The sequence below is a fragment of the Fundulus heteroclitus genome, chromosome 4 (genome assembly GCF_011125445.2).
Source record: "Fundulus heteroclitus isolate FHET01 chromosome 4, MU-UCD_Fhet_4.1, whole genome shotgun sequence".
Lineage (NCBI taxonomy): Eukaryota > Metazoa > Chordata > Actinopteri > Cyprinodontiformes > Fundulidae > Fundulus > Fundulus heteroclitus.
In genome coordinates, this window is record NC_046364.1 from 29,109,002 (window position 1) to 29,136,900 (window position 27,899).

The 27,899-nt window shown below is 41.8% G+C and overlaps 1 protein-coding gene across 1 annotated transcript; it reads left to right on the plus strand.

Moving 5' to 3' along the window:
- Positions 1–405: 405 nt before the first annotated feature.
- On the plus strand, positions 406–27,428 carry tnfaip8l3 (tumor necrosis factor, alpha-induced protein 8-like 3). Its single transcript, XM_012851163.3, has 2 exons — positions 406–786; positions 26,333–27,428. The coding sequence occupies exons 1-2, from the start codon at positions 741–743 to the stop codon at positions 26,893–26,895; spliced, it is 609 nt and encodes a 202-aa protein (XP_012706617.2). The 5' UTR covers positions 406–740; the 3' UTR covers positions 26,896–27,428.
- Positions 27,429–27,899: the final 471 nt, after the last annotated feature.

The following is a 27,899-nucleotide window of genomic DNA, read 5'->3' on the forward strand; positions in this document are numbered from 1 at the left end:
ACAGTCTGCATGGCATACAGGTGATGCAGACATCTCTGAACGAGTCGGTGGTTATCCGATGCCAGGTTGACCACGACAAATACCACATTCCTGATTTTAAAGCATCCAGCTCTGAAAGGTCATGGGATTTTTGCCGCTGCAGTTCCATTTCAAGTCTCCATGAATTAGTCTTTCCCATTGCTGTGCGGAAACACAGGCAGTACTCTTACCCAGAGACAGAAAGGGAGGGAGGGAAGAAGAGAGAAAGAGGAAGAGACAGCACTCCCCGCATACAGAGAGAGGTTAAGAAAAAAAAACACACAGTTTGAACGGAGGGAGAGGATTGTGAGAGCCCCGAAAGAGAGGAGGAGGAGGAGGAGGGACAGAGTGGCAGGAAAAAGGGAGGGAGGAACGCAAAAGGGGGACGGACAGAGAGTGAGTGAGGGGAGGGAGTATCAGAGATGGGAAAGTAGATGAGAAGGAGAAGTAAAGAGGGAAACTGAGGGAGCGCAACAAAAAAAAAAACAACCAAGGGGACAGCTCAGCAAACCAGGAGCACTGCTCTCACAACTCCGAAGGTCCAGGCTGAGAGAAAGAGCTAAGCTCATCAAGAGGCAGACACCAGAAGTTGTACTTTTATGTCTCCTTTTTTCCCTCTGGGTTAAGAATCACACAGCACTCCTTCTCTGAGAAGGAAAGGGACCAAGACCGGGAGAGGACTAAGAGAGCTTCTGCAGCCTCCGTGCGTCCTGAAGGGGAAGATGGATTCAGACTCTGGAGAGCAAAGTGACGGAGACATCTCGGCAGGTAAGCTTCAAGACTCGTTTTATAGTCATCCACATGAGACCCAGTGACATAAACTCATCTCTGTAGTGTATCTGTTTATTAAGAAAGTCAAAAAGTTCATCTTTAGTTTTTGTTTTCAGCCTTTTTTTTTAGTTTTAGAAGTGATTAGAAATTAGAAGATGCAGCTTTTTACAGTTACCAGCAGCTTTTCCCCCAGGAAAAAACGACATAGTTTGAAGGTTTTCCCAAACTCAGGCGACGCTTTCTGAGATGTGGGAGAGATGTGCTTTGATGCTGGTGACAGGCACAGCCTGTCTGAATGTCTGGATGAAAGCTGCCTCAGTCACCACCAGGAACAGGCAAGCTCTGACACGTGCAGCCGGTTTGTTCATCAACACGTCCTCCAGCTCCAGAACGACTGCAGGCTCCCCGAACGCCTGGCTCCTCTGCCTGCTTCCTGATGCAGCCCAGGCTGTCAGAGGAGGAAAGCGTTTGCAGCTGATCTCCGAGGTGGTTGCACGAAAAAAGCCAGAGGTTTATGGCGTGAGTGCCGAGGGCAAAAGTTTACAGCAGTAATGAAGAAAGTTAAATATTAAACATTTGGTTATCCGAACTGTGTGGATCTTTACTGGATTTGAAGAAAAGGCCGGATGCAGCCAAGGTGGAGAAATATTTTGAGTTTGAACGTTTTGAATGAAATGGTGGTTTTTAAACCACAACGCCGTAAATCACGGGACTTGTCACCATTAGAAAGTGAAACATCTCTCCCCTCTTTCTGCACACGCAGAGCTCTGTGAGCTTTGCTTATTCTCCTCTAATAATGATTCAGTCAGACCATGGTGCCACTGAGCAGTGTTAGGAAAGACGGTTTAGGGGTTAAAATGATTTCCTTCTTTTATTTATCGCTTCAATCATGTTGATGTCGGTGTGGCCGGTTTCTTGGACAACGTAGCGCTTTCAGTATTAATTATGCTCGGATGAACCATCTGTCTGTCCATCTGGACCTTTGTCTGTCTGTCCATTTGAAAGGGGAGAGGAACCTGAATATATGAGGCTTTATTAAAGCTCGTCATCGAGAGATTGTATAAGAGTCACACAAAAACAATCTGTATTTCTATTTATTTTAATTTATTTGTAGACCACTACTCACTAATAACTCTCCTAATATTAGGGAAGCTGCATCTGTGGGCTGAGTATGGGGCTTACCCCTTTGAAAAAAAAAGTATTTGGTGAGGGCTGTAGGGTGGTGGTAGATTCTCCTCACTGGAAAAACAAGACTAGTCATCACCTGAGGGCAAATGAGAGAGATATCACGGTGAGATTCTCCAGCCAGCTGCAACTCACCCACATCACCACTCTTAGTGTCTGATAAGCGCTTCAGAGTGGGGTTAATCCTGAGTTTGAGAGCGGAGGAGATGTTGTGGCCAGCCTGCACTTCTGCTCTCAACCCCATTGAACACTTGTGGGATCAGCTTGGGCGTGCTAGTGGTGACGGAGTGGCCAATGAAACTAAATTAGCTCACTGGCGACAAAACGCTGGTTGAAAGGGAGGACGGTCGTCCCACAGCAGTGTTTGATCAAGCTGGTGACCAGCATGCTGTAAGGAGGAGGTTCCAGGTTGTTGTACGGTTCTCTCTTGCACTATTGAGTTCCCTGTTTATAAATGAAGGAGATCTAAAACTGGCAATGTGTCTTGTTTATCCAAACCTTTATCACCCAATGGATAATGCTGAAGAAGAGTCAGTAGCAGAATAAGCTGTTTGGCATCGACAGAGATGATCCGGCAAGTTTCCCACAGCAGGTTTAATCCATGAACTCGGCTCTGCCGCTCCTTCCACAAATAACTTTTCCTTACAAATGTTGCACCATCTAGAAAATACAGACTTTTCTATGATATAGGACAGGGATATCAAACGTTTAGATGTGTCCCTGGTCCAACACACTTGAATAAAATTAGCTCCTCGGTGTGCAGGCAAGTTCTCCAGAGTCCTGCTAATGACCTGACCGTGTGTTGAAGTAGAGACGCGTATAAAAGCTGCCTGACATCAACCCTCGAGGGCTGGAGTTTGACACCCCTGGTATAAGATTTATAGCCATTGAATAGATTGGAGTTGGTATGAATTTATCAAAGAATAATTCCAGCATTTAGTTATTATTCATTCTTGCATGTAATTTTTTGTTTTGTCCTTCATGGCATGCAGATTTTGTTGTTTCCGTCACTAACTCGATGCCCCCACCACCTTCTGCAGCCTGCTGACACCTGAAACATTCGGCCGTTTGGCTTTTCTGTTTTGCCCAACATTATGAGAAGCCCCCACCTTTTAAATACCTTCTGGAGGCGCCGCTGCATGTAAGAGCAATAACTTTTTGCTAGTTAGCTTTGCTGTTCATGCTGAAAAGGGCTCTACAGGCAGGATATTTTTTTGCAGATCAAGAGGCATCGAGAGCCTGACTCATTCTCAGAATGCATCGTGTTTTGTTCCTGTGCTGCAGTTCCTGCTCTTCACTTAGGCTGTCAGTGAAGGGAGCAGTGGTGTGGCTCAATTTGTCCGCTCAAATCCCACAATGAAACCTGAGAAGCGTTTAAAAACCTCCTAAGAACCTTATGTGGAACCTCTTTCACACTCACACACTGGCAACACTTTTCTACTGCGATGATTAGGGAGGTGTGATTGATCTCAGCTTCACGCAAGAATTCCCTGTTCCACAGCATCAGTAGCAGAAACGCTGAAGGATTTAGTTTCAGGTGGCTCTGACTCGTCAGCCTTCAGCTCTGGCCTTGAGTCGCTGATAATTGCTTTGAGCAGAACATTTCTGTGCTGAATTTATTTAACCCTCACATTTCTGTTCATGAGCCATAAATCAAGGTTTATTTTCTCTGAGCATGGCAAACGACCGTGCTGAAACATAGAGTGTATGGAGAGCGTTTGGTTTATTCAGCCGCTGATTGAGCTTTTACCTGGATCTCACAAAGTTGTTTTGAGTACAGCATGTCAGAAACGGGTTATGGTGTTTTTAGGGAACATTTAGAGGTTGAAGTCATGAGAACGTTGGTGCTGACAAAAGGGAAATGTGGTTTTGATCACCTGAGGGGAAACTGGTTTGGCTACGCATCCATGCACATCCAAACTGCAAATAAAGGTGGTTGACCGTGTGTGCATGGCATTTTGTTGTATGTCAACATGAAACTTGCTAGGCAGTTCTGGCAGCACAGCGTGAATCTACTCACTCTGTCAAAAGAAGCGTGGGCTTGGGTGTAATGCACTCCCAGCTCAGTGTAGATAGAGCCATGAGCTACTTCCAATTTATCTCAGCCATCAAAATGTATCCCTCAGATTTTCTATCTGTGCCGGATATTTGCTTTGTTTTTTGGGTCCACTGCAAACTACAAATCAAAACACTGGCCTCATCTCTGAGATGTTCCTTTATGACATACAGATAAATGCAAAGAAAAACTATTTCCATGTTCTGTAAAGGGAGATAACCATTTTCCACTTAGAGTATTCAGGGTAATCAATACCCATTCCTAGTGGTGAAGCCATCTATCCTATAGGCTCATCCTTTGGCTGCATTTCCCATCTCCAGCCCCTAGCCTGTGGGCGTCATATCCAGCCATTCCTAAAAATTATAGAAATTGCACCTCATTCCATGTTAGGTTGTGCACCGTATTTTATTTGATTTTATTTTATTTGTGCTCAGCGCAAACATCGTACACAGCAATGTAGTCCAAAACAGGAAGTACGTCCTGCAAATGCAGGGTACTTTACAAAAAGGACCACAAAATGTACTTCATTCTATGGAAACAAAAGTGGAACAAAGAGTGACAAGTTGCCAATGAACCATGAGGTAATGATGAAGTCCTTTAGTAAAACATAATATTCAGTAAAAATGAAATATTTGTCATTTACATGGTATCTTGCTCTAGCACCAAAGCAAATTGTGTAAAGTGATTACAGTATCTAATATCTATCTGAATGGTCCTGTTTGAAAAGGTTAATAAATACAATTTCTAATGGCACTTGCCTAAAATAGTAGTAGCGCATTCTCTTTGTACATCAGTTGAAAGTTTAGCAGTTTACTAGCCCTTTTCTCTTAGAACAAGAGGGGCACAAAGTGTTATGAAAAATATGTTGGTCAACGTGGTCCGTTGTGTTTTAGGTTAATACAAGTAAGAGAAAGACAGTATGGTTTGGTTGTTATGCTAATAAGAGCAGAATATTACAACAATTAGCAAATGCCCCAGTTAGTCAACTTACAACTGGAATTCTCCCAACTCTGGTGTGACGTCAGCCCAGTTCCCATCTGTAGCCTAAGACAAATCAAACACAGCATATGAAAGCAGCCGCTTTCCCACAATGTAAATTTAATGCTCTCTAATTCATATTTTAGACAAGAAACTGTGTTTATTGTTTGATTTCTAAAAGCAGTCTCTTATTGGAAAGTCTATTAAATGGAAAATAAAAATGTCCAATTTAAATAAGATTGAGCTTTTAAAAAGTCCCACTTTGGTTAATGCTGGCATCTGAAACTTTCCAGTAGTATTACCTAGACTAACTAGCAATTGACAAATATCCTGCGGTGAGAGGTTTCGAGACCTCTGAGCATTAGCATTTATTAGCATTAGCAATAAATCAAATATTAGTTCTTTACTTTTTTTCAAATTGAGAGAATCATTACCTAATCAGCTATTTGACTAAATGACACCAGGAGTTTATCAATAGAAAAATGCAATTAGCATTAAAAACCATTATGATTGGCAAAATGTCACTCATAGTTACTTGAAAGCCAATTATTACTTAGTCCTTAAATTGTTTTAACCTTCATATATCCACCCATTAGATGAATGGGGGCTAATCCCTCAAATTAGCATTAGCTAATTATTTGCTGTTTTTTAAATGTTAGGAATATGTAATTAGTATGTTAATTAGCAGTTAGCATTAGTTATTAGTTCTTATTAATCAACAAAATGCTGTTAGGAGTCATTTATCAGTTACAAAAATTTTCTTTTGGATTTAGTTTACATTTCATTTGTAACAAAAACAAATACGTAGTCCTTTTTGTTTTGTGTTAACACGCCTTTAAATTTAAGAACACCTTAGAAATTTTCTGCATTTGAGTTGGTCGGTGACCCAGAGGAAGACCCAGGGCACGCTGGGGGGGGGGGCTGTGCTTCTCGACTGGCCTGGGAACGCTGTGGGGTTCCCCCAGAGAAGCTGCTCACAGTCAGCACACCTGACCTCTGGTAGGTCTGAAGCCCACACAGACTAGACATTACATTTCAGTGATCCATCAGGATGTTCCGATATCCCCAGCCTCTGGTTTGAAATCCTTTGTAGTTGTTATATCATGTTGGAGGAGAGTGAATAATCAACCCACCACCGATTTTTGGTTGAGTCATCATGGTGATGCGACTCTTAACACCAAACCCCAATCAGCCATCTGTGAAACTATTTCCAGCACTTTGTTTTTCTGTTAGTTTTTCCAGGGAAAAATTGTGTTGTTGAAAAGAGAAGCTGCTTGGCTGTTGTAATAATAGATGTGCGATCCATAAGGGCTCAAGGGTTTCTGATGTGCTTCTACTACAAACTCTAACCAAGAGATGTTGTTTGATGACTCAGCTAAACTAAAACTGTAATCCAGCTGATCCCACCACTCTCACATGTTTACATACTAACATACAAAAGCATTAGAAAAGAAAAAAATATTCATACACTTTAAACTTAGTCCCATTTTTTTACGTAACAACCATAAACTTTTATAGTTTTTTTTTTGTAATAGAACATGACACACAATAATTAATTAGTGTGAAGTGGAAGGAAAACGACCAAAACAATTGTTTTTTTTTTTTGTTGTTGTTGAAATAAAATAAAATAAATAAAAATCTGAAAAGTTTATGTCCAGATACTGTATATTGAGCATATCTAGACGGGGAGTGGTGGCCCAGTGGTTACAGCAGGGCATCTGTGTCCTGGAGTGACCGCAAGTTCCTTCATTCAAGACCCACAGACTGCCGCTCTGGGTCCATGAGCAAAACCCTTAGCCCCAGATTGCTCCATGGGTGCCACACAGTGGCCGCCCACTGCTTCCTGAAAGGGACGGATTAAATGTCAAGGACAATTTTGTTGCAATGTCAAACAAAAATTATGGTTATTATTATTTTACTTTAGCAAACTTAAATTAAATCTAGTGTAACCAGTTGCCTTCACACATCAGCTTATTAATAAATAGAGTCCGCCACAACCTGTGAATGATTTAATCTCAACATAAATACACCAGAAGAATATGCTGGCAATATATAAGATATGGGTGGCAGCATCATGCTGTGGGGATCCTTTTCTTCTGCAGAAAGAAGGAAGACGGTTTGAGCCGAGGAAAAGATGGATGAAGCTGGAAATAAGGTGGTCATGAAGGTGCAAATGACTTGGGACTGGGGTGGAGGTCCACCTTCCTCCACACACGGTTTGAGCTGCAATGTAATGGTTTAAATTAGACCATGGTCATGTGTTAGAATAGCCTGGTCCAAGTTCAGCTCTAATTTTGTTAAAGAATCTTCTTTAAGTTTGCTTGGACAATACAAACGTGTGCCACCCTTTTCGTGTTTTTATTTGTAAAAAAAGAAAAAAAAAGAAAAAAGTTTTTAAAAGTATTCATTATTTTTCTTCCATTTCACTTTTCACGGTTTTTGTTGGTCTTTCACATGAAAATCTCAATAAATTACATTGTAACTAGCAACCTATTTGGTCACAATTTCATCTATCCTTGACTAAACATGTCATGTACAGAGTAGCTTCTGCTTTGCGACGGCCACGTTGGCCAACTAGCTACATGGTTCACACATGAGAGACGGCTAAAATAAGTCAGCCCTGCATGAACTGCAACACTCCTGTATGCCCTACTTCCAAATGCACTCTATACTCTTTACTTACTGCTTTGGTCTTGTGCTCCACAAACACATGCAGCCCTGACTTTTCCCTCCTCTGCCTTTAATCTGGCCCACAGATGCAGTCGGCACTAAAACCAGCTGCACATACACGTCCACATTAATACACATAGGTTCAAGACACCGAGAGCCGGGTCTGGAAAACTGTAACACTATCTGGGGAGAGGGAAAAAAAAAAAACGGGAGGGAGTTTAGCTGTAAGTGGAAAAGACGACGCAGGAGAAAGTGGTTATCCCATCGCTGCAGCAAAAAACTACTCCTACAACTCCCAGGTCACTGCAAGAACATTTTTCCCTTGTACGCACATGCCTGCCTACATGCGCTGACACAATAACTCAGTGACTTTTTATAGGGATCGTGGGACATTAGAGAAGTGATTAATCCCCCCCTTGGCAGAGCTCTTATTAAAACATGATATTAAATTGTGTGTGCTATGATCTGCATGTGTTAATGGAAGGCTGGTTTGGTGCCAGTGGAGAGTTGGGCCCCTGCAGACGTCTGGTCTGAATGTCTTTTGAATATGGTCACAAAGTTTGAGATGTGCTGTTTTATGGTTTCATAAAAAATAAAAAAAATATTCCCGATATATTTCCCTTCAGGTTCAGTTTTAGGTTTCGGCTTAGTGACGTGTTTGTGGAAAGCCGCTGCCATCTGGGTTTGTCTCAGCTACCTTTTCCTAAAATATACGCTTACTACGGCGTATCCAGATGGCATCAAGCTAAAATTGTTCCCTGCAGAAGGAAGTTTGTCAGAAAACACGTTGAAGCGGGAGGCGGTTCTACGCACGGCTTTTCACGCTTAACTCACAAATGAGGTGAACTGTGCTGATCGTAGCATTTTTTTTAAGGCTGTGGTAGGAAGAAGTAGAACGACTATGAACAGGTTCAGCAGTGTGTCAGCTCAAGCTGCTTTAAACTTGGTGGTTTTAAACATTCTTTGACAATAAAAAGACTCTGTTCCCTAGTAACAGCTCGGATTTAGTTTATCTCTCGCAATAATTACGCTTAGTCCTGAGCAAAAAGCACCAAAAGATAGAATGTAGTCGCAAAAAAGTAAGAAGACAAAAGTAGAAATGTGTGTGTGCATCTGGTTATTTATATGAGTGTGTGCGAACCACAGCTATTTCCTGGTCATTAGTTAGTGGTAAAAGTTGGGAGTAAGAGTGCTTCGGCTTTTACACTACAGCGTGTCAAGCAGACGGAGGGCCATAAAGGCCAAAGCTCACAGTGTACACAATTTTATGACTCCAATCAAAGCAAGAGCAACCTTTTAATTTAGGCTCGCAGACAGCTGAGACTCTGCCCAATTTATTGGTTAACCTTTGCCTTCTTAACATTTTCAACTCCATGTTATTTTCTTCTTTGAGGGTTAATGTAGTTGGTTTGCTACTGTCCTGGTTAGTTTGTCTTTAAATAACAGCAAAGATTATAGGTCAGGAATCCTGGAAGCAAATTACTTTCGGGAGGAAGGACAAGTGAGTTATAGATGTCAGTGGTCATTTGTCATTTTTGTGTAAGAACCCGGTTAAAAGTGGGCAAACTAGTAAACAGGAAGCGAAAAGTCTGAGAAAAGTTGCCAATGCTGGGATGATGGTGCGTGTGAACCTTGGAGCACTCTCTGCATGCACATCTCTCTTTGTGTGAATGATGCCTTCCTATGCTGAGACTGGGCTTTCTGACAGCCTAGGAAAAAAAATAAATTTGCTTCCTTGCCACTCTGTGCTGTGGATGTATGGACAGGGAGGAAAAGACAGAGAATTACCACAGCCAGCCTCTCGAACAGCTGCAGACAATGCTGAAGGTGGTGACAGTGTTTTAGGTGCAGCCTGAAGTAAAGGACAGAGAACGTCTAAATACGGACACGGGACTCCCCAACCTTTCTTACAAACTAAGGGACATTTTCAAATTTGCTGAATAATTGATAATATAACGTTGTAGTCTTTCCTTTTTATGAAAGCTATCTCAGCAAATCCTTCCTCCTCTTTTTTCGTAAGCTTCCCATTGTCACAGGGGAACTTCCATCAGTCTTGACTGAAAGGTGTGAAATGAAAATGTACACAGTGCCCGCTTTCGCCCAGTTTGCCTCGCCCTGTCTTTTTCTATATAATATAAGCCGTTTCTTTCTTGAAGAAGCTTTGCGTCTGGGTCTCAGGTCTGTGAGACTTTTGCCTTTATCGTCATCTGTTGGGTTTTGCCGGGTCTCGGTTTCTCGGTCATTGTAGCTCCCTCTGTCACCTGAACATCAGGCACATATTTGTGCCCGTCTTTACAGAGACGTTTGTGAATCGAATATTTCAAGGGAGTCTCCTTGGTTGGATTCTTTGCTCAGCTGCATTTCCAAATCATCGCGTGTTGACAACTAAACGGCAACAGAAAGAAAGAAAGAAAGAAAGAAAGAAAGAAAGAAAGAAAGAAAGAAAGAAAGAAAGAAAGAAAGAAAGAAAGAAAGAAAGAAAGAAAGAAAGAAAGAAAGAAAGAAAGAAAGAAAGAAAGAAAGAAAGAAAGGAAAATGCGTCGTTGAAATCATTGCTGCACAGAAGCAAATCTGTCATTTTCTCATTTTGGAGTCGTGAGCATTTTTGACTTCCACCAACACCCACATAGCAGGAGTAGTTTTCCAGAGAGGCTCCCAGAGGAGGGAAGCCGAGAAGTGGGATCGCCTCCAGCCAGTTCCCATGCCCAGCTAACCAGCTAATTGTTGGCCTGACTCTGCATGCTATGTGAACAATAGCGTACAGGAGGGAACTACATCTGCTGAAGACATCAGCCGCACAGGTCAAAGCACTGGATTCACATAGGACCCTCCGGTCCAGTGCCTGAGCCCTCGCCGGATGTCCTGGAAAACACTTCCCAACCTCAGCAGCCAGACGGCTCCCCCTGCATTCACAAAAAGAAAGAAAAGCGACGAAAGCTTCAAACCAGCCAATAGGTGCAGATCTAATCGCTGCTGTATCTCTCCTGCCCGCCCCCCCATCCCTCGTTTCTTGTGTCTTCCTGCATCCGGCCTGTGGCACATTAATCAATCAAACTTCTAAATGCCTCTTCCTCCTTTTGCCTCGTCTCTCAGGCTCAGCTCTTCAGGGATATGGCCATTAAAACTCAGAGACAAAGAATGAGATGAGGGACGACGCATTAAATAAGGCCCAGCGCCAGCCAAAGGCGTTCTGTTCTTGTGTCCTTCCTGATTCAGAGGAGCTCCTAAGTGACTTCACCGCCGGTCTGTCCCTCACAGACGAGACGTTCAGACCACGCTCCAAATAGACACAGCTCTCTGTTGTGTGACTTGCTATTACTTGCGAGTTCATTTCATATACACTCATGTGCTTTTTAAGTCTCTGGTTATGACAACTCTTAGTTACGTAAGCGTCACAGAAGCACCAACCGCTTCTAAATCATTTCTGGGGCAGCATTGCACGGTGATCAGTGGAAAACGAAAAATAACTGTCAGACCGGATACGACGAACCTGCAAGCACAGCAAGATTACCCTGACTACCTGACATTCAGCTGCAGACCATGCTAAGGTTACTATCTGCTTCTGCGCTTCCTATCTGCACAACACTAAAGGGCTATTTCAAAGTTTGCACCTATCGGCACATTGCGTGAGGAGCCGCGTTCTCATTTGCATAATTCCTATAAAAGGATAATTTCCTCAAAGTCAGAGGTTTTGCATACACAAACACTGAAATGCTTTAAATGAATTTAATCAAATTAGCCCAGGTGATGATGTTGTGGGTACCGGTGTGTAAAATCCTTGGAACAGCATTCGTGTTAAAGGCAGGCACGGCTGTGGACGTATTTTATCGAGGCAACACCTCAAACACACTCCTGCCCTGTTTGACATGGACAACTCCATGCCAGCGTGTAACCTAAGTAAGCTTCATTTTATTCACATAACGCCCTTCATAAAGAAAGCCCACAAAGTGCATTAGCAAGGCATAGCATAGTAGTATAGACATAGTGGAAATGCAAAGCCATGTGCTCGTTTATGAGGGCGCTGGGTTCTGTGTTTTATCCTGAAACGTGTGAATCAGCCACAGAACAAAAAGCTGGCTGGCTTAAGCTGCTACGACAGAGTCATTAGTCAGTAGAGCACGTCTTTTTACCATCATGCTCTGAAAGACTTCTCAGGAGCAAAGAAGCCAATACCCCTTTAATATCATTTGCAGCAAAAAAGGGGAAACCTTGCAAGCCTGAGAACACCATCCCAACTCTACCTACCCTACCGCTGAGGCGTTTTCCTGTTGTGTAAGTGTTTTACTGCAGGGGGACTTCACAACATCCATGGCATCAAGCAGGGGAAAAAAAAAACGTGTGGAAACATTGAAGCAACATCTCAAGACACTGGTCAGGAAATCAAAGGTTGGGTAAAAATGGGTCCCAGGGAGTCATAGAACCGAACTTGTTCCAGCGGAACGAGGACAACAAAATCAACGTTTTGGAGTTGCTATCCCGAAGCCCTGATTTCAGTCCCTTTGATCATTTGTTGGGCAGAAAAGGTTTTTGTTTCCAAGTAAGGCAACCTACAAGCCTGTCTTAGTGACACCACTTCTGTCAGGAGGAACGAGCCAATATTATGAAAAGGAAGGCTACACAATAGATGCGACCCAAGTTCTGCAGTCTAAGGGTAACCGTACCAAATATTAACAAAATGTATGTAAACATCTGTTTTTCAAGAAAGTTGAAAAGAAATAGTATTTTTTTATTGTTCTGAAATTTGAATCCAAACTGTATCCAAATGTGTGTTTTTTTTTTGGGGGGGGGGGGGGGGGTTGGACTGAGGAACTCAGGACATCACATCAAAGTGGAGCGACGCCGGAGTTGAATGAACGTTATTCTCCAAACCTGTAATGAGATAACGATGAAAATGAACGACAACGGTAATAGCTTAGGGACCACTTTGGGACAACATTGTCTTGCAGAGGTCAGAGGCGCTTCTTGGTTCGTTCTGCTGTCGCTGACCAGTTCAGAACGAGAAAATTAAATTCTGGGTCTGCATACAATACGTCGAAATCCTGCACACAAAACAGCCACAAGAAGCTTGTTCAGGGCACAACAGCCAGACAAATACAAGTTTTTTTAATCTCGTGCCCATTCATCCCCTTTCTAATGCCACCCTTGGTAACTACCCATATGGCCCATATCAAAAAGAGCCATTATCACAAACAGACAGTTGAACCCAGTCGTGTTGAAATAGGAAAATGTAAAAAAAATAAAGGATTTCTCTGAGAGTTTTGTTCCATAACAGTCAGTATGAAAGAAATGAAATAGCAACCTTGACCCCTACAGAGACACTGTTAAAGGAGTTTTGCCATCCTCCTTTGATTAAACATATCTATTCCGATAGGATCTACCTGTGGACTTTCTCAAAATCTCAGCCAACAACTGAAAACCAGTAGGAAGTTTTGGGACACATGTGTTTGACTCCCATCATCAGCCGCATGAATGATGTAGAATAAAATTCGAGCATTGGTCAAATCAACGACTCCACTTTCCCAAGCAGTTTCAGCACAAGGTGAAGGTTCAGCAAACGGCAAAGACGCAATCTGTTGCGTTTCGTCTATTTTTCAGACATCGGAGGAGAAGATTGCCCGTGTTGCTGCAGCACCATCTTTTGCAGCCCGGATGAGGAAAAATAGCAGAAGGGACAGTTTGTTCTAAAGATCAGATATTAGAAAGACATCATATTTACAAGCACACTGAACATAGCCTTACGGTTTCTGCTCTAAATAAACAAGCCTGGAATGAACATATGCGCACATCTTCTTCAACCACGCCTGGAGCAGCGTGCATTTTTTGCACCTGACCGGCGTAATTAAAATATTGAGCTCGTTTTTTAAAGATAATTTTAGCGTTTCTTTTTAACGGTAGAAGGAAATGAAACTTTTTACTTCTCAAAACTGTTTGAAGATGTCACTGTTTTAACTTTTTCGGCATTTCTGTACCAGAGAATTAGGTTCTACGCAAACTGATACCACCATCACCGCATACGGTATAAACTTTTTATTGAAGCATACAATCAGTATACAATTTTATGTTTATAATTTTGCAATTAGCTACCTTTAAAGCAAACTTAGGGACTCTAGCGGGGCCACTGCAAAATTCTCATATTACATGTAGTCAGAGGAATGATGTTGGTAAAACTGAAAGATTACCTTAACCTAGATTCTGGCTGGGGTATGAAAAGCTTTGAGTTTACTCTCTTACCATCTAGCAGTTTATTTCTGTCCTTTGTCCTGATGCTGTTGCTGATGTTTTCATTTTAAAAACACAGCATCTTTTGTCTCTTATAGTTTCCACAAATAAGAAGTAGGCTAAGCACAGAAAAATATCACCTGGACAACAAATGGAATACAGCAAAAAAAAAAACGTATTTTTGCCTTTTTGGGGTTTTCTGCATAGTTAGCAGTTTAAACGAGCACCGGGAATCTGTGAGGATTTCCTAATTCCCCAATTTCTGCTCTAAATGATCTGAATCTATAAAAGATTGGTAACCTTAAAGTCCATGACCCCACTTCATTCAGATACAAGTCATTTAGATTTTCATACTGAGTCATTTATTAACCTTAAAGCTCTAAATGCTCCCCTACATCCTGAACAGCTGTTAATGGCACGGTGAAGGACCTCTTCCAGCACAGGTTTGCCCTTTGGAAACTGGCACATGGTCAGACTACGCCGGTCGTTAAATAATACATATTACAAGACTAAATTGTACTGTGCCGCTGTCCCCGTGGTGTTTCTCCCGGTGGATAATATTTCTTCCCCAGCTTAATCGTCATCGCTTACTTTTATCTGGAAACCAACGCACACATGCAGCACAGCAGACTGAGATTGTGCAGGGGCGGTATGTCTGAGTCATCCGTGTGTCGCGTTGTGGGAGTCAGAAATACCTTTTTATGGAGCCTGTGCATGTCCAAAGTGAGAACGCAAAAAAAGGACTGCAAAACACAGGATTTCATCCCTTCTGGTGTTTTTTTTTTTTGTCACATATGAAGGTCAGTATATAAATTACAGTGTTTACTACATATTTATGTTCCTCAAAGAGGCAGCAGAAGAGTAAAGCTCTTCAACGAGTCAGCAGGCTTGAGACGTAGATTTAAAAATAAACGCCTCTCATCCAGTGCTACCAGCTGGCACAGGCCACCTCCTCTGCTCCCTTCCTAAGTCCACTGGCCTCCCAGGCCTGTTTAACACTTACCCAGCAAGCTATTAAAGCCCCGTTTAAGTCTTGCTGAATGACCCGCTCCATTGTTCTCCCAGAGCCTTGTAAATCCAGTCAGAGAGGCTCTGCTGCAGCTCCTTATAGTAAACCAAAGGCAAAGGAAAGAGCCAAGGCAATGCAAGTGGCGGTTCAGCTATCAACCTTGCTCACCTCCTCTGTGAGGAGCGGTTTTCCCAGTGGCTTTATGGTTTCTATCACCCGTTGAAGCTTTACTTTGTGCTCTGTGAATTTACACTTCACAAACAATCGCCCTCTAAGACTTTTTGTCACAGGCCGATCCCGCAAGTTTCTTACTCGTACAGGAGTATAAATGCTGAAGGTCACCTTTACGACGCACCTCAGGCCCAAGGGGAAGTAAGGCAATTGCAAGAAAGGGAAAAAAAATGTCCGGGAAATTATAGCTGTGTTGGCTTTTACGGGGTCCAAAGTATGACCCGGTACTCACTCATTTTCGAGCGTTGCATTTACAAAACAGAGCTGCCTGTGAATGGAAAATTGGTTGCAGATGGAAAAAAAAAAAAAAAAAAAAGTGTACGCGGAATACTTTTGATGGCAATAAACGGGTTTCGAAGAAGTGTTGAAGAAATCAACAGTGGTTTTTTCTTTTATTATGGTTATCAAAAGAGCTCTCTTCCACCTTCCTGCACTTTGCAAAAAAAAAAAGGGCTTTCTGTCAGCAACCATTGCTGTTTGGCTGTATGAAGTAATACGTTTTGGAAAAGCAATAAGCGCAAAGCTACTGAGAAGTACAGTCAATACGGGCCTAACTATATTAGGCATAGGCTTATGAAATGAATGTCTATGAACCTCTATATCTCTGTTGTAAGCAGATGGTAGTGTGCCGTTTGATATATTAGTTTGCATAAAGCTAAAAAAACGTCCCATGAACCTGTTCTGGTGGTGTAACCATGTTTTGTCCATACTGCAGACTTGTTATCAGTAGCAACCACAACATCTCTTGTGTGCGTGTGTTTCTGTTCTCTATCTCGGGACAACGGTTCCGTCCATACCCAGCTAATTATTTTAGGGTAGCGGCAGGGCATAACCTGAGCTGGTCACAAGTTCATCACCGCATTCAGACGCCAGAAAACCAACCAATCCATTAATTTACACCAAAAAAACAATATGAGCAATTTAGAATCTCCTAGTCATCAGAAAATACACGTTTGTGGACTGTGGGAGGAAACCTGAGAAAACCCACACGAGCATGAAGAGATAGTGCAGACTATTCCCAGAAAGGCATCACTTGGGACTGGACTCTTATTGTACCACCAAAATATCCTGAGGCCCATCAAAAAAACAAAAAAAACAAAACGATTCATTTTACATGTATGACTTAGTCAAGAGCACAACTGCAGAGGAGGATTTCGTCATGTTAGAGACCAAAAGTCAAAATGCAAGCTCAAGTTTGCTTTGTTTTTACCATTTTCCACTGCATTTGTCATAGACATACTTGTTGCTTATTGCTGCTTACCAGACTCGGACTTGAGTCACGCTTGAGTAACAGAAACAAAGTGTTCAGACAGGACTCAGGACAACAGTCTGTGGCTTACATACCATCACCTCTGTCTAGAGGTGGAACTAAGCCACATTTCTAACCCACAGACCACTGACAGTGCAGTGCAGATTGTTCTATGAATGGGTGAATGTGATTCATCAGCAGGGGGGACTTTGCAGAATGTTTGCTTTTAGTTCCTCCGATGGTCAATCTGGTTCTGATGTTCAGAATAACAGAAACTTAGCACACCTCCATCAATTTTAGCATTGTTACTAAGACACCTCTGGCTTTCTCATCACACTTCCTGTTCTGTTCAGACAGTTTTGATTCTCTTCACGATTAAGGCCACAGTTCTCACCACTACGCCACTACTACAGTATTATCACAACTCCAACTCAGCTATAGCAGCAATTACCTAATAACAACTGTACTTAAGCACATTCCCTGCTGCGCCGTCTGCACTAATAAGATTCACTCACATCTGCTTTATAGATACAGAGGCTCTGCTAGTTTCTGATTAATTCAGCTAAGAATTATCTGATTGCTTGGGAGGATTCAGACAGCATTCCCAGACCATTGGTAGTTCTTTAAAAAAGAGATGAGATGTGACACCAAGGCAAAATTAATGCAATCAGCCTGACTCAGCAGAAACCATACTGCTGTTTTGTTATTTAGGCCCTTGAAACTTTAGGGCCCCTGGCTATTGCCTGTGGTAAATTCTACCTCTGACAAATTTGGAAAAGTAGAATAAATCTATGACATTCTTAATTGAATCAAAGTTTATATAAACATATCAAGTTTTTAGTGCTCCCCAGTCACATTCTTGAATAGTGCCATGTTGTATTCAAAGCAGGTTCAGGTTTAGGCTACTTTTTGCAGATCATTTTTCTGTCTAAATGACAATTATTGGGAAATATGTATGGTTTATTAACGGCTGCAAAACGTTTTGGACAAAACGTTTTATAGAATTTTGTCTGCAGTGGAAAAAAGTGACCAACCTGGCCACATGGAGAAGAAAGTAACACAGTAATTATTCCCTAACTCTAAAAAATGCCCCAGCAGATGCTATCATTAGCCCATCCCTAAAATGTTTTAACATCCTGACAAATACACTCTCATTGTTTCCTACTAATAGTGGCTGTACTAAATATCCAGTTGTCCTGTATTAGTTTTTGTTTTGTTTTTTTTGTTTTTTTGTTTTTTGTTTTTTTTTCTGCTGTTGAGGTATGAAGCAAAAAACCACCTAAAATAACTAACATTCACAGACTCACGCTGCCATCCCGGTCAGACTTGTGTGCTCTGCTGCATTCCGGCTGATCATTCCTCCCGGCTTTGACTCGGTAAAGGCCAGCCGGCTCATCTCAGCGTTAGACGCTGGCCCCCGCCAATGTCTCATTCCTCTGGTTACTCTGGAATGAGACCAACACAAGCCTTGGGGTCTGATCCCCATTTAGCACACCAGGGTGCTAAAGATAAGCAAGTGAGTTGATGTTTATCTTTAAAGTTTCAAAATCAACTCAGTCAAGATTGAAGGAAAGCCTTTTATTTATTTGGGGGTGACTTCATGAATAATAGAATAATCCTCCATTCTTTATCCAATACAAATTAGCTTAATCTTTGCTGATTCGTCTCATTTTAGAAATAATTATTTCAATTATGCTACAATATAGGGGATAGCATTGACTCAATCACACAGCTGAAAGTCATTCATCTGAGATTTTGAAGTGGGGTCGTGTGAAGTAGTCATTATTTTACTACAGAAACAGTGACTCAAGTCTCAGAATTAGACTTGATTTGCACTCAAGATGCTCTGACTGGTGATTTGGGACTAGAGTCTCTTGACTCTTTATCTCCTGTAATTAGGGGGTGAACGTAGACCATTATGTGTTAAGCCACAGAGAGCTTAACCCTCAAATATATTTAAAAACAAACTTAGCTAACCTTTTACATCGTATTCTCTAGAAGTTCAGCTAGATTCAGTCCAACAAGTGAGCTTCTAGCATTTCAAAGTAAAAAATACTTCCTCTTGTTCAAATCATTCAAAAATACAACACATTTTCTCACTACATTGCAAGTTGTTCTTTTTTGCAATAATAATAGACCTTTGGAGAAGTTTGCGCTTCAGACTTAACGGAAAACAATGAAAAGGCAAACGGAGAATGTGGCGTACAGATGAGCTTGCCAATTCTCCAACTCAGAAGAACAATAATGAGAAAAGCCTACAGCCATTAATGGTAAAGATGTGGATGATCTGAACACTGCGATTCACCGGGGCTGTCCTGTTCCAGTTATCTTTCCTTCAACATAAATGCTTAATTATATTTCTGCTGGGCTTAATATTAATAACATCCAACAGTCTTTTGCAAGTTCAGATTCAGGTTTATTTCAAACATGATCAAACACATTTACAATATTAACAAGTCATTTCTACACATATTACATTTCGTTCGTCCATGTTCAAAAAGGAGACGGCACAGATATAAACTGATTTATCCCTACCGCATTGCAAACATTTCATTCAGCGCTTCATGCTGAACGAAATGTTTTTGTTTAAAAAAAAGACCACTGCATAACTTCAATTCATAGCCTATAGTGATGCATTGTCACATGCAGACCAGGCGGCGTACACCCAGTGAGAGGATGTTTGTTGGAGAAATGAGGCCTGACTGAGCAGCTCTGACTTATCGTCACTGGTCAGGGCTCAATCAGTTTGGGAAGATGCTGGGAAAGAAGTCATTTGCTTATTGTTGCAGCACACAAGAGTGTAAATAAGAACAAAACGTTACTTTCAATGGCTTGTTGAATTACTCTGTTGCTGACTGAATTGTGACAGCTCAATGACTTTTCATTAACAGTTAGCTCAACATCCGATCTCACTCCTCATTCACATCCCAACGCTCACCAGCCATCAGAAACCCAAGGCCTCCTCCTGGATACGCTTTAGGCGTTTTTTTGGCTCAGATGGACACTTTTTTTTTTTTTTTTTACAAAAAGCCACCTTTTAGCAGAGCAAGTCTGGCTGGTCTCCACGGTCCACACTGGATGCATGTTCTGACGCAACGCAGCAGAAACTGTTGACTCAGGCCTCTGAAAACATGAGGCGGAACAAAGCGCGACTGTCTGGTCAACAGCCACGGGCAGAGAACAGCAAGCACCTCGCTAATCCTCATGTTAAAGTCAACTTTTCCAACTCCCAAAAAACACTCTTGTGTAACCACTTTGATGGGGCCCGGCGCTTCTGCAACTGCCCCAACGTCGGAGGTGTGCTTCCACTAACTTATTCCCGCGCGCTACACTTAGGGCCTACTTTATTTTAACGCTTTAGGACCAGCGAGGCAGTAGAAATAACGAGCAGGTAGCAGAGAAAGTATGAGAGAAAGGAGGAAGACGAAGAACGGGGTGGAGGGGGGGGGGGGACACTTTTCTGGTCATCTCTCTCCTGACAGCTTGGACTCTTCTCTAACTCCTTCTGACACTCTGGTTCATGCATGTCGTTCATCACAGCCTCTGGGTGACAGGCTGTATGCGAGTGTGCGAGAAAGCTTGGACATCTCGCCGTCTTCATGGGCACTTTCCGTAATCATCCACCCTCACTCGCTCCGTATCTTTAGCCAGACTCTGAATCACCCACCTCCTCGGAGGAATAATTGGCCTGTTTATAGCCTCTCTCACTTAAGACAGAAACAAAAACTCTCTGCAGTCATTATCTCAATGCGTGTTGATTGTAATAATCAAAGGCTCGTTCTGATAAACAAAAGGTGAATGTGTTTAGAGAGTGAACGGTCCCACAAATTGTTAGGTTTTTCAAATCCAAAACGGCGCCGCAGCCGTTGCTGTGTCAGGTTGGACAGCGAGCTGCCACCTTTAGCAGGGTTTCAGACATCTATCCTGTTGGGTTTCTGAATATCAGAGGCTCCCTGGAACAAAGAGCTGCTTGATAGGAACAGGAAATGACAGTGACAAAGAGAGCCTGTTGATGAGAGGCGCAGATCTGACTAATGAAAGCCAGTCACATACCCTGATGCTGCTATTCAAATATCATGGAAACCAGTGTGTCCTTGTTGTGATATTCCTGTTGATAATTTTGCTCCCCGTGCATCGCTGCTGACACAATTGGCTATTTTAAGTTCAGTGAGAAAGAGAAGCTTACTGGGAAATTTCAATAATTTGTTTAGAGATGTCCTTCTGGACTCTTTCTCTTCTTTGTTATGAAAGTGTTTCTGATAAAAAATAAATAAAATGTTTACAGAAATGGTCGTGCAAAGCCGAAATTAATCTATTTCCTCGACTGATGATGTGGCTACTGGGAGGCATATTTGGTGCACAAAAGCACAAAGACGGTGCAGGGAAAAATATAATGGTGGTGTGGCGATTAAACAAATATGATAATTGAAATATAATGAGTTTTTTTATTACTTTTTAAAACATTGATTTCTTAACTGAATAAGTGGGGAGTTGAAATTGCCTCTGAAATATTTGATAATATAATATCTAAAACAGAAAACACAGAGCATCCTCTTTGACCACTTAAAACCCCAATCAAAATGGCAAAAATTACTAGTTTGCCTGACAAACAAACAAAAAAATCCAACACTCATCTTTTGGAAATCCCTTACGATCCAGTAAGCGCTGAGATTCTATACATCAGTTTTAGTCCATAAAACCTTCATATCCATATTTGACTTAGTTTAAAGGTGATATTTACATTTTTAGGTCTGGAAATATTTATCAAATTTCCCACAAGTGGCATAAAGCCATTGTAGAAATTTCTAAAGAAAGCCAGTTGAAATTGTTGCTGTGTTTTTTTCAGGTATGTATTAAGTGGAGAATTGCCCACAACGGGCTTCTTGTATAGAGCGAACTTTGGTTGGATGCATACAGCTCATATCATAAATACCAGTTGGGGCTTTTGTCAGGCTTGGGTGTTGAATTCATAGTAATAAAATCCCTTTGAATTGTTCAACACATCAATCACCCACATGTCTCACCACATTTTACCCTGAGTTGTACTTTATCAAAGCTATGTGGACAGTTACCATGAGACCATTATGAATCCTATTGAGAGTTCTGTTTGGGAACCGCTTTTCAACTTGGTTTCCACACAAATTGGCACCATACAGAAATATTGGGCAATGGGCCATTTGCTGCCCCTGCATTTATTCTGCGCGGCCCCCAGCTTCAATTTAAGAATAGTTTGGCCATATCTGACTAATTTCATTAAAATATATAGCGCACTGTTCTTACTTTAGCTTTTCATTGCCTTAGTCCACAAGCCCTGGAAATGAATTATGGAGGAGCTTTAATTATGGTAATATTCATTAATAAAAACAACAATGTCCTTAAAAAAACTCCAGGACTGAAAACTATTTAACTCTGTCAATACAAAACAATCTGTCAAGACAGTCCCTGCAAAAATCAAAGGATCATAAACAACTGCAGTTTTTCTAATCCATGTCTTATCGGAGTTTTAAACTGGTTATTCTAATTTGCTGTAGAAACTAGCTGTGCTACAGAGCCATCACTAGCTTTTAACAGAAACAGTCCCACGTGCACAACAGTGCTACAACCAGCAACATCTTCTATTAACATCTTAGGTGAAACATGCTATTTCTTTGCTGCTGCTTGTTTAAAGATATTGCAAATTTCTATCCCTGCGCCAACCTCTGTGGGCCGGTTTTATGCCTCCCACACAAATAAGGAGAGATCTTAAGGCCATGTCAATACGCTTTAGTTATGATCTCTGCTGGTGTTTTCCTAACAGGAGAGACGTCCTCATAAATGATTCTCCCCAGAGGTCACTGAGTAGTTTTGGCCAACAAACCTAATCAAATAGCCGCTGAAAACTAAAAGTAACGAAACATGATGCAAACGAAATGGGGCATAAAATCAACAGCTGGTTTATGTCTCACCAAGCCGCGTCATTACGCCTATGCTAAAACAAGAGGATGACCTATTTCCAACTTTTTTAATTGCTGCTTTTAAATCACATCTTATGCAACCACAAACTTGAAATTAAAAGGATAAATTGGAGCGTTTGGATTTATATTTGAATGTGACTGTAAGGAATTAAATCATTTTGGAATTAACCAGACTGGAAACTGATTGAATATGACTGAATATGAACATATTTTATATTTACTTATTTATTGCAAGAAACAACAACAAAAAAGATGGTTAAGAGCACCTCATTGTTTTGAGGACGCATGGTGGTGATGGTGGTGGGGAAAGGAGGGTGAGAGGGTGATGGCGGGGGGGGGGGGGGGGGGGGGTTGACTGTAGACAAAGGCATTAGCCTTATTTGTTGTTAAATGTCATGGTGGGCTAATTGTATTACATGAAATGTCATTTAGCTTCAGACCGACAGATGAAATGTCACTTCTCTAGATTCATTTGAAATGCCACGGATTAGGTTTCTCCCTGGTGTGGGGCACCCTTCAACCTCTGCTCTGCATTTGTATTTCTATAGCAAACACCCCGATGAAATGATGGTGGTGGGAATTTAAAACAGTCCAGTATCTGTCTGGGTTAAATGTGATCCAATGACCAAAAAAAAAAAAAAAAAAGGATGCCTTCTTCCTTGAATTTGGACTCACCGAGGCTCTAAGCTCGATCAGCAACGACGTTCGCCCTCTTCCTCCTCTCCCGGTATTTAGAGGAATGCGTGGGGGAGGAAGAGGAGGTTGGAGATGCGCCCTTGGAGCAGGAGAGAAAAGCGAAGCCTCTTTCCTTGCCTCTAATCATAAAAAGACGTTATCTGGTGTGTAATTTGAAGTTGGGTGGCACCTAAATAAAGCCCCACTCCTCACATTCACACCAACACATGGCAGCCTGCCACCATCACTGCAAACAGGGAGCCTTTTATGTCTACCTCTCTGATAAGCTGTGGATCCAGTGGAACTCAAAGTAATAATTTTTTTTTGGACTTGTTAAAGAAAGTTTGTAAAGTGACTCTTATCAGCTGTTTGATGTAATCCAGAGCCGTTAGCGATTCCTCCCAGAGACAGGAGACTTAACCACAGCCTGCGCCAGGAAGGTCGCCGCCCTGCCGCAGAATGCGGCTGCACCTCGTGGTGTGCGCTCCTCGTCGCAAGTTTGTTTTATCTTGTATGAGATTTATTTACTGTGAGGTGAGCAGCTGTTCGTCTGACTCTTGTCCGTCGTTCATGCCAAAAATGAACTCCTCAAGAATTGTTTTTATTTTACTGCCATGTTCACCCAAACCTTGTTAACAGCATCCAGCTGTATAAATGTGCCACGGGAAATTTTCCGTAGCAAAGTCATAAGTAAGTATTGCTCCTGTGTTAAAAGAAACATATGTATTTGGGAGTTTTGAATGAAAATCCACAACAATGTTTGGCCAACTGGATTTCTTGTCTTTACATCAACTCAGTTCCAAAAAGCCAGTTTGTCCATATGTATTTCAGCTGGTTAATGCAAACACAGTGAGCACTGAGGGGATCAGTCAAAGCTCATAGCATAAACATTTAAAGGGAAGCACTGTGTGTTTTGTTTGCACTATGTATTGAGAAAAGATAAGTGACATTGCTCTAAAGATTAAAACCAGACAGGATTACTGGGTACTTTCTAGAACCTGCAGGGGTCCTCCTTAAACACACAAGACACTCTGAGGGGGAGACTCTGTCATGAATACACTAACCTGGTGCTCTCTGCCACTTTAGTCTCCATAACTAACAGAGTACTTCCAGTTATATATTCCTGGGAGATACGGCTTACTTTCTCAGAACTGGCCAGGGTACTCTCTGAAATTTACAGGGTACTTTCGGAGGATCAGAGTGTACTATTGGTTTACATACATTCTTGTACCTGTAGCCTGAAACTTGGAGGTCGGGTATTAGGACTTTCAGGTTACTTTACAGAATAAAGGCTACTTTCCTAAAACTTCCAGGTTACTTTCAAGAACATCATGGAGATACAGTACTTTCTTTATACTTTTCAGAACATACGGGGAACTTTCCTGGAACATCCAGGTTACTGTCTCATAACTTACTAGTTAATTCAATTCAGTTCAGTTTATTTATTAGCACCAAATAATGACACATGTTGCCTGAAATTACTTTCCCTTAAACTACAGGATGTTTTTTGGATCAGATGTGTTATGAAGGGGGCTTGTAACCTACGTTAAGTGTCTTGAAATTGCTTTCTGGAACAGATGAAACCTTTTCCCAGAGCTCACAGGATTCTTTTGGGGAATGTGCTATAATATAATGCGACCTGTGAGTGGGTGCTTTAAAGGGGACATGTGCTTTTCAGTTCTTTCTTTTCACATTAAAATCATTCAGTTGTGGTCTATATAAAGTGGAACTTCAATGCTTTGATCTGAATTCTTTGTTATTTCACCCCCATGCTCCCCCTTTTCACCCCAGCTCTGAGGTTAGTCTGAGAGCAGCTCGTTCTGGTTCTGTCTCTTTAAATCTAAAGGAGGCATTTCACACCCTGCCCCCCTCCAGGCAACAGAGTGTTCCACTTCACCCTTTTTTTTCTGCCATTTCTGTAATGAATTGTGTGGGTTAGTAGTACACCCAACAACTAAACATTTACACTTACCCACTTGTAGCTTCGGCATCCTTCAGCTTGGACTACAAATGGTAACAAAAAAAATTTATTAAAATGGCGGATTTGCTAAATTGGTTAGCCTGAACTCCATGACCTTGTTTAGCAGTTCTGCAGCACATATTCTGATGTTATTGTTCAAAAAACGCAATACGGAATAGAGAAAACAAGAATTATTGATATATATATATATATATATATATATAGATAGATAGATAGATAGATAGATAGATAGATAGATAGATAGATAGATAGATAGATAGATAGATAGATAGATAGATAGATAGATAGATAGATAGATAGATAGATAGATAGATAGATAGATAGATAGATAGATAGATAGATAGATAGATAGATAGATAGATAGATAGATAGATAGATAGATAGATAGATAGATAGATAGATAGATAGATAGATAGATAGATAGATAGATAGATAGATAGATAGATAGATAGATAGATAGATAGATAGATAGATAGATAGATAAAAACCCAAAACCGCATTTAGGTTGATATCTACGCAGCACCTGACTAAATTAAACTTTTCTGCATCCTAGAGACTCCAAATGCACACCAAAATGTATTTAAATTCCAGACAATTAACTCTAAGCTCTGGAGGTTTACCCTATGAGTCCAAGGGTGTGCAGGTTCTGTACCAAAAAATAACTCTCCAGTTTGGTCCAAAAAAGGTTAAAAAAACAACTGTTCTTCTATTCTGAAGCTGAAGACGTTTCACTTCCCATCCAGGAAGCTTTCTCAATTCAAAATGTCTGGGGTAATGTGGAGTTCCAAGCTTTGTAGACTTGCTGGCGAGGTCTCATTAGAGCTCATTAGAGCTTCACCAACGTCTCTCCAGTTTGGGACAGAAACCAGAAACCTGTAATTTCTTGGAAAGTAAAGAATCCCTCAAGTACTGCTTAAATGCTGTGTGGTTTCTATAAGCAATCAATTCCAATTCAATTCAATTCAAATTCAAAAATGCTTTATTTATCCCAAAGGGAAACTAAACGTTGATGTAATTCATTTTGTCAAGGAGTTATTATAGATATTGATGGCTGTTGGAAGGAAGGATCTCCTGTAGCGGTCCGTTTTACAATCAGAAGTAGACCTGCACATTTCAGAAAGTACTAACAAGTTACCTCATCATACAGCCAGGTCCCTGCAAGGAAGATGCAGAAAGTAATCTGAAAAAAAAACCACTTAGTTGCAATGCCAGAATCATGAACTATGACAATATGATCAGTGTTTTCTATTGTTTTTTTTTTATGTTGCTGTGAAACTTTGAATTAACTTTCCATCTTTTATCGTTGTGTCTGTCGTCTTGTCTTGTCCTCCTTCAGTACAGGAGAGCTTTAACTCCCGCTCCCTGGCCATGCAAGCCCAGAAGAAGATCCTGAGCAAGATGGCGACCATGGCGGTGGCCAACATGCTCACAGATGACACCAGCAGCGAGATCCTAGACGAGCTCTACAAAGCAACCCGGGAGTTCACCAAAAGCAAGAAAGAGGCCCACAAGATCATCAAGGACGTGATCAAGATTGCCCTGAAGATTGGCATCTTATACCGCAACCACCAGTTCAATCCAGACGAGCTGGACACAGTGGAGCGTTTCAAGAAGAAGATGAACCAGGCGGCCATGACGGCGGTGTCCTTTTATGAGGTGGAATATACCTTTGACAGGAATATCCTGGCGGAGCTCCTGCTGGAGTGCAGGGACCTGCTTCACACCCTGGTCGAGGGCCACCTGACCACACGCTCGCATGCACGCATCGATCACGTTTTCAACCATTTTGCCAACAGGGATTTCCTGGTGGAGTTGTACGGGGACGGAGAGGAATACAGACTCTCTCTAAGGAAAATCTGTAATGGCATCAACAAACTGCTAGATGAAGGAACGCTTTAACCTCGCGCACCTCTCCTCCTTCACCTCTGCTGCACCTCTCCCTGCTGGTGTGTCCTGCTTCTTTCCAATTTCCTTTTCATCTGCCCACCCCTGGCAGCAAGCATCCCCCCCACCCCGCCTTCTCCTCGCGTCTCTTGTCTTCCTGTTTCTTCCGGATCCATTTTCCTTGAGGTTTCGGTAACATCCTGCCGCTGTGGTTCAGTGAGGGAATTTCTTTTTCTTTTAAACTGTCTCTTCACTCAGTGAATCATTGCTGCAACCCTGGGACACCATGTTTCACATTGTGCACATCGTTCCCTTTGTGTGCTAAAGTGTACGGTACCAACGGCCAAAATGCTGTAGTAGGATGTCTGGATATGGAAGATAATCAGTCGTAGTAATCAATTTCTGTGGGTTTTGAATGTGTTCAGATATATGTGATTTGCTTGAATAATGTTGCTTACTGTGTCGTCATGTTTTTGTTATAAGTCTGTGTCAATCTTCTCAAAAAGGGTGATAACACTTGTCTTTTATTAAAGATTACTTTAAATCACTATTGTGTGGTTATCCATCCATCTATTCATCTATTGTTCATACCTGATTTGCTTGCGGGCTTGCAGGGTGTCTGGTGCCTTTCTCAGCAGTCAGTGGATCGGGGGGGGGGGGGCAGCCTGGACAGGTTCATCACTCATACCTGAGAGCAATTTAAAGTGCCCAATAAAGTGTTGTGTGATTGGACTGCTTGGATCCCCTCAACACCTTGGCTGCACCTAGAAATTCTGTCCATAAAAGTTATGAACAGAATCGGTGACAAAGGGCAACCTTGGCGGAGTCCAACTCTCACCGGAAACGAGTCCGACTTACAGCCGGCAATGCGGACCAGACTCTGACACCGGTCGTACAGAGACCTGACAGCCCTTATTAAAGGGTCCGGTACTCCATACTCCCGGAGTACCCCCCACAGGATCCCCCAGGGGACACGGTCGAATGCCTTCTCCAGATCCACAAAGCACATGTAGACTGGT

What these genes read in the sequence shown, in the direction of transcription:
- tnfaip8l3 (XM_012851163.3), top strand. Translation starts at nt 741, where the DNA reads ATGGATTCAGACTCTGGAGAGCAAAGTGACGGAGACATCTCGGCAG. An exon ending in TGACGGAGACATCTCGGCAG is followed by an intron (nt 787 to 26,332) that starts GTAAGCTTCAAG and finishes GTCCTCCTTCAG; the next exon opens with TACAGGAGAGCTTTAACTCC.